Genomic DNA, 7,623 nt, shown 5'->3' with positions numbered 1-7,623 from the left:
ACACCTTCTACTTTCTTTACACTTTAATTTTAGAGATAAACGGTTATAAGAAAATCTGTCTATAGAAAGTTGACTTTATTGAAAATAATTTGCGATCCCTAATGGGATCCCCAGTTGAAACATATGCAAAAAGAGCCCAATGCTTATTGTGCCTTATAAATCAAGGAATGTTAAGTTGTTCTTATCGGCGTTTTGATGTATGACTTGCAATCTTGATTGTTTGGGTTGGCAATTTTGTGTTAGCCCAGTATAGTAATTGGTTTCTGGAAATGTACCTTAGTTTTCATAACATAGTCTATGGCTTCATTACAAATATATGCGTCTGGTCTGAAAGTGAACTATTTTCTTTTTCTTCATATAAAGAAAATAAATTTATTATTTCTCTCCACTCTCATGCTTCTTTTAGCATGGAAATCTGTTACAAAAATCTTGGAAAATCTTGGAAATCTGTTACAAAACTGGCTATTTCTAGTTCTCTGATACAGACAGTGAATTAACATTGAAGAGCACAGAGCATGTGATGAACTTGTTCTGTCACGGATAAGTAATGCATGTGAAATTGCAAAGTTCTAGTAGAGAACCCTTATTTGTCTGGTCCTCTTCCTCCCACCCCAGTTTTGGTTTTGTTGTGTTGGATATGTTGGAGCTTGAGGTTTGAATCTCTGGTAAGGAGTATCCTTTCCGTGCTTGGAGGCTTCTGTGTTCCACTGTTTGTTTGCCTTTGGAAAAGGCTGGTGATACCTTTGCAGTAGAGGGAGAGAAGGATTTATCAGGCAAAGTGTTATCATATAAGGAAATACTACATGTGAGATTCTAAAAATTAAAAGAGTGTAACTCTTAACAATGAGAAAACACTGCATGAGGGAAGTAAGAAAGCAGATGCTGCTGTTAAGCCAGATGATTTTTGTATTGTTAAATTACTTGGAATGGTAGGAATAACAAACTGTGTGGGAGTATTGGAGAAGTGTGATAAAGGGAAAGAATAGAAATGATTTGTAGAAATATGTCAAGCACTTGCACAGCTGCATTTTTCCCAAATAATGTCAACTTCCCATTGGCCAACTATGTAGCGATTCTCAGTGGCAATTTATGCTTGCTTTTATGATTGAAATGAATCCCAAGATGTAGACAGAACAGGATGAATTTTAGAGAAGGCTTTTGCAAAGAGGCATCACAAAACAAAGCATAAAGGCTTTTTAGTGAGAAAGAGGCGATAGAGATTGGTCTTACTTCATGCTTCCCATTCATATTGAGTTCAGTGTGAAGACACGAAGGCGGGGGGAGGAGATGTTTCTGTGCATGATCTTAAAGAGATGGACAAGGAACTGACATAGTTCGTAGTACCCTTATTTTGAGGAGGCAGTGGGGACGTGCAGGGACAGGAGGGATGGACACCACCTGGTAACCTACCAAAAAGTCAGTTAAGTCTACAGTAGTCCATGGTACCTAATATATAGGATTAAATACAGATGTAAGAGTGGAAAGATAATCTTTTAAAAAGAAGTGTATTGACTGAATGCGCTGAATGCATGAGACTTAAAACTGTGTACTTTGAATCAGTAATGCCTTGTCTTACATTCAGGCACCTATTTACCATGTGTACTGTCAGCTGTGTTGTCTTTGCTGGGCTTGAAACTCTTGAAAATAGTGCTCAAGCCTGAAAAATATGACAAAATAGCAGAGTTAGCTTTGATCTGTAAAATAACAATCGAGTGAGGTAATTTCTGAACTGTCAGTGGAGCACAAACAAAGTGCTGAGGTGTTATGATTTTCACATAAATTGGAATGACTTTGAGAGAATTATGTCTGGTTTTATTGGACAACTTATGCTTCATGTTCATGCTTTCATGGGGACAAGCTATGAAAAAGCAAAGACCTGTATTATAATTGGTCTTAGATCTAAGAAAGATAAAAGAAGATGTAATATATTTAAAAAGCAGTTTTGAGGGTCAGCCTAGTGGGAAGTTAGTATGCCCTGTTACTTTGTCTTTTAGTATAAACAGAAGCTGTTTGATCCTGTGAGCAGAAGTGCCTAAGTAAGAGATAGGGTTTTTCAAGTATTTCATTCATAACTAATAGTTGTTCTGATATATTTTTTCATTGACACTAAGCAACACATATACCATAGTACAAAAATAGAAAACAAGATCCCGTAAGGCGTTATGCTTTTGAAGTAGGAAATCTCTTGTATTCCAGATAGGAGAAAAATCTGTGGAACAGTGAATTGCCAGCCATGCAAATAGGTGGTCAATAGCAACATCTGCTCAAAGTATTCATTAGCTACAGCCTTCAGATGAAAGCACTGCGCTCTAGGTCAGATTGTATGCAAATACACCCTTTTGCTTCCTCTATTGCCAGTAGTCATTAAGGGAAGGCATTGCACACTGAGAATAGATTGCTGCTTCATGAGTGTGACTGTAAAATATTTACCTCTAGAGTTTTTAAACGCACCTTTCTAGGCACTGTTTTAATAAAAAAGAAAAAGCCAAAACCTTTGACGTGTTCATTGTTGCCTTGTGAAGTGGGTGTTGTTGCGGTCAGCCTGCTGTTACAAATTTAGACCACTTCAAGCAAAACCTTTTGGCCTTCTACAACTAAAAGACAACAGGATGTGACGCTCAGTATTTTTGATTGGACTCTATTTAGTTGAAGACTGAAGAAAATACATACACTCTGCAAGAGCACAAGAAATACCGCCCAGGCTGTCCTAAGCGCAGGATGCCATCTATGGAAGGCAGAGAGAACCGCTGCTTCGTGCGAGTCATTGCAGCAGTGGTTTAAGGGTAATGGGTGCCAAAATTCCTGACTGAAGTTTCCTCCCACAGGTTTTAAATATCAAACATCATTTTAGAGAGAAAACGAGCACAGAGCTTCTGTGTATCTTGGAGAGCAGAAGTAAAATGCCATGTTTGTAAATAAGAGAGCTGTTGAAAAATCAATGCTTGAAATATGCTAGATGACAGATCCTCGCAGTCGCTGCAGTTTCCTGTGTGGAGGAGTGAAATGAGGCTGAGCATGAACAAAATGGACTCTTGGCTACCTTGGCTCTCCGTGTCGGATCCTTGTCACCTACCGCTAACATTTCGGGCTCCGTGGCCTGTGTGTCTGCCTGGACGGTTTTAGGCTGGGGTGGCCGTAAATAGTAGCGGGCTTGTGATCTTTGGCGGGGGGGGGGGGGGGGGGGGGGGGGGGGGGCGGTTTACTTCTTGTAGAAGGATGTGCAAACTGCATTTAAAAGTTGAATCGCAAGAACTTGAGACCCCGACGCGGGGGAAGCGGGTCTCTCCTGCCTCCCCCCTCGCCGCTCTCCCGGCGCGGTGCAGCCGAGCGAGGGCGCCCTCGGCCCGGGCAGGACGATGGTTTTTTGGGGCGGAGGGAGGGAGGGGAGAACCAAACCGGCCACCTCCGTTTCATACCCAGCTCACGGTTCAAGGTCAGGGCTGTGTAAACCGCCGCACAAAGGCTCCTTTCAGGAGCCGGCGCACCGGCCTCGCGGTCGCCCGCACGATCCCCCCCGCGCCCCCGCCACTCAGGCGGTGACCCTTCTCGGGGCCAGGCGTGCCCGACCCTCGCCCCAGGGAACGGCCACAGAGCCCGGCTTGGTCGTGCGTGGCTCCCGAGAGCTGGGCAGGGCGGGCAGCCCCCGTGGGCCAGCGAAGGGGGCTCGCTGTCGCCCGGTACCGGCGAGCCGCCGGCGCTGCCCGCCTGTCCTCGCCTCCCCTCGCCCCTCCTTCCCCGCCCCGCCCGGTGTTATTTGCATACTACCCGCCCAGCTCGGATTTCACTGGCGGAGACTATCCCCATCGGCGTCGCCGATTGGTGTTTCTCCTCGCAGTTCATTTGCATGCGGCGGTGCGGGCAGCCCGGCAGACCCGCGGCGGCGAAGTTGAGTCGGAGCCGCCGCCAAGTGTCCCGCCGAGCGGCTCGCGCGCCGAGCCCGCCTCAGCCCTCCTCAGCCGCCTCAGCCCTCCTCAGCCGCCTCAGCCGCCTCAGCCCTCCGCGGGCCCCGCGACCTGCCCGGGCACTTGGCGGCTCGGTCCGGTTCGGTCCGGTCCTGCCCGGCGGGGCTCGGCTCTCGACCGCCGGCTGCCTGCACAACCGTCCTTCCCCAGGCAGAAGATGGCTGAGGGCAGCCTCCCTGCGGGATGGAGGTAGCTGGCCCTCGGCGGAACCGGCGTGCGGTTCCTCGCCGCTGCGCTGTAAATCCTCCCTCGCCGCCGGTGGGGCGGGCGGCTCTGGCTCGGTAGGCGCAGGAGGGATCTTTCCCCCCCCCCCCCCACCCGGCCTCACCTTTCGTGGTCTTTGCGGTTGGCTTAACCCGTCTTTCCTATGGCTGGGATATACAGCTCTACTCTGAAGACCCTGGAGGATTTAACTTTGGACTCTGGTTATGGGGCAGGGGATTCCTGCAGGTCCCTTAGTCTCTCTTCTTCCAAGTCCAACTCCCAAGCCTTCACCTCTTCTCAGCACAGAGGCAACTGGTGGTATTACTCGGGCTCGATGAACAGTAGGAACAACAGCTGGGATACCGTGAACACTGTTCTGCCGGAAGACCCCGAGGTTGCAGATATCTTTTCCAAGTGTCCTAAGCTGCCGGATCTAGAGGAATACCCTTGGACTGATGAAGACATTGGAAGAATTCTCAGAAAAGGGAAGGGAGATGGCAACGCCAGAACCTTTTCTCAGGAGGCTGTCAGGCGGCTCTCGCAGCTACTGAGGCGAGCCTTGATCAGGGTCTCCAGGGAAGCTCAGCGCCTCAGCGTGATGCACTCCAAGTGCACCAGGTTTGAGGTGCAAAGCGCCATCAAGCTCATCCAGAGCTGGTCGTTGTCGGAAAGCTGCGTCTTGGCGACTGTCAAGGCGCTCTCTCTCTACAGCATGAGTGCTGGAGACGGACTGAGGAAAGGTAAATCGGCTAGGTGCGGCCTCACCTTCTCAGTGGGGAGGTTTTTCAGGTGGATGGTGGACACTAGGATCTCGGTTAGGATCCATGAATATGCAGCCATCTCTTTAACCGCTTGCATGGAAAACCTTGTAGAAGAGATTAAGGCTAGGGTTTTGGCAAGTCAGAGCCCGGATGGTGGAGGAGGGGAGATCTCGGCTGAAACCCTGGAGATGGTTATCAACAACGATGCTGAACTTTGGGGAGTGTTGCAACCTTACGAGCATCTCATCTGTGGGAAAAACGCTAATGGTAAGACCCAGCTTTTACGATTTCGGCAAGCTTTACGGTGAAATCGTTGGTTTCTACGGACTTGGGGTTTTTTTGGTTTTTCTTTTCATATGAATTGCAACTTGGTCGTGGTTTTTGTGTGCGTCAAGCAGACGTGACGGTGTTACCAGGCAAGAATGATCCTGCTTTATTCTTAAGATGTACCAGTTTATAAAAGGTGCGGAGGCTGTGGGAAACCAAGCCCCGTTGTCCTAACAAATGTCTCCTGACTTTCTACCAGCTGCTGTTTTGAGCGTTTTTACTGTAACTGGCATGTAAACATTCTTCTCTGTAACCATAAGATGAAAAGTGCTTTATAAGCTGCTCTTCAGAAAATACCACTATTGTTTTTAAACAAAATTTATATTGTAGTGAGTATCTTGCAGTTTCATCTTAAAGATGCTTTTCCCACATACAGCCTGGAGAGGGAAAACAACTTTTTTTTTTTTTTCCCCCTCTGTGAGAGTAACATTCAGTTTCTGAGCAAAAACTTATAACTACGTGTTACTTGGACTTCCTTCTAGTTTAGCAGAAACCTGTATTGTAATTTCACCCGTGCAATAAACAAGAGCTTGTGCTTGGCTTGCCAAAGTGAGTATGTAGGATGGTGCCTCAGTAATGAGAATAACATAGCATTAAGGTACTTACCTCTGTAATTTGTTTAGAAAGCAGACTTTTTGAACAGTTAAGCAAATAAGCAGATAGAGGAATGTTGGCGTCTTCCTATGAGACTGAGGAGCAATTTGAAAGGCTTAAGTCATGACAGTTCTGTTAAGAAGCTGCACTGTTTATTTTGCATTGTCACACTGAGGAGTACCATATTTTTCCATGGAAAATTTAGAGAAATATTCAATTTAGAAAACTATGCTGTGTACCACACACAGTTTCATGACTTTTGCTGGCCTCATTGTTACGGTCAGATATTCCATGCCTAATACCTTTCTGATTTAACTCTTTATAAAACCCAGTGGACTGGTCCTCTTCAAAAGATGATCTTATAACGAGAGACAAGTAAAGGAGTGGGTTTTCTCTGAGGAAAAAATATACCTTAGGTGAATGTTAGTAATGAAGCACTTTGTCAGAGAAGGGGTGACTCAACTTCTGTTCCTTGGGTGCATCGATTTCCTGCAGTTCTCCTTTACCAAAGCAATAATGTCGCAATTCAGATCACTAGTAGATAGGTGCAGTGACTGTCCCTGTTGGGTCAGCCTGGTTCAAATTACAATGTAAGAGGATGGCTGCTATTAGGGTGCTCACAAAAACTCTCTTGTGCACTTTGTCTGCCCTCTGTCCACTGACAGTGTTACTAAATGCATATGAAATAAATGTGAAGAGCCCTTTGGGATGTACTCTTGGCACTGGTACAAGACGTAAACTCTAAAAGTCAAACATAGACATCTACTTTTTTAACAACAAGCTCTTAGATGGAAGACTATAAAGGTATGAGGATATCTTGTCCTCTGCCAAAACACTTGTCATAATTTTTTGTATGCTATGGAAGTATTTGTCACCAGGTCCAAAAAGAGGACTCGGTTTCCTCTCTTGTTCCTTATTTAGGGAAACTGGAGTAAAATATTGTTGTTCTGTAAAGTAAAACATGCACTTCAGCTGTTCTCTGCTCTGTGCTTCTGCTACACAGGTTCTGTGTTTAAAATGGAGAGGAAGAGTCAGTTCCTCAGGGAGCTTTTTTTTTCTTTTTTTCTGAAGAAAAATCTTCTTGGAAAAATTGCAATGAATGAATGGAAGCTGGTGTTCAATGGAAACATGAGTGACTGCAGGGAAATGCTTATAAATATTCAAACCACCAAATGGTCAGTTATGATAACGCTTGTATGGTGTAATACCAAGCAGTCACTGGCCACAGAAGGATTGGCTTCTGTTGCTTCTTTTGTTGTTCCTGTCTTTCAGATCAATTCTGTCAATAATTGAATGCATTTTTGAAGTCTGAAAATTGAATAAAACTGCACATGAAGGTATCCTGCAATTTCCTGTGACAGTCTGTCACTAGTATTTTACCAGACACAAGTCAGTGAATCTTCTAAATGGCTTTTCTTGGAGTTGTAAGACCACAAATGGTTTTATATGGATGCAAAAAAGCTTGAAATAACTTCTTTATTCTTCTCACTGTAGGAATTGTAAATTAGGACTATTCACATCATTCTCCACAGTGCTTTCAAATGATCTTGTCTTTCACATTAATTTAAATCTGAGCTAGAACAAGCAGTAAAATAACTGGAACAGGAAAACTTGCTTTACTGTCATTTTTGTTTCTTTTATAGTAAGAGCATTTTAATGGAGTACTTGTAAGTTGCGAACTTGGCGTATGTTTGTTGGTTTTGTTTTATAGCACCGAGTTTGATGTTAGAGATAAAAAGCACTTAGAGGTTAAGTTCTAACTCCAGTCAAGCATT

The 7,623-nt window shown here is 45.0% G+C and overlaps 1 protein-coding gene across 1 annotated transcript in view; it reads left to right on the top strand.

Moving 5' to 3' along the window:
* Positions 1-3,965: 3,965 nt before the first annotated feature.
* The window catches only part of ABTB2 (ankyrin repeat and BTB domain containing 2), a 136,095-nt gene continuing 132,437 nt past the window's right edge, over positions 3,966-7,623 (top strand). The window contains exon 1 of the mRNA XM_030038799.2: positions 3,966-5,194. Within this exon, the coding sequence (XP_029894659.1) occupies positions 4,330-5,194 (865 nt within the window). The 5' untranslated portion in view covers positions 3,966-4,329. The remainder of the gene's footprint in view (positions 5,195-7,623) is intronic.

The sequence above is a fragment of the Aquila chrysaetos genome, chromosome 16 (genome assembly GCF_900496995.4).
Source record: "Aquila chrysaetos chrysaetos chromosome 16, bAquChr1.4, whole genome shotgun sequence".
Classification (NCBI taxonomy): Eukaryota; Metazoa; Chordata; class Aves; order Accipitriformes; family Accipitridae; genus Aquila; species Aquila chrysaetos.
The sequence above is the reverse complement of the archived record's forward strand: the minus strand, read 5'-3'. Positions and strand labels throughout refer to the sequence as shown.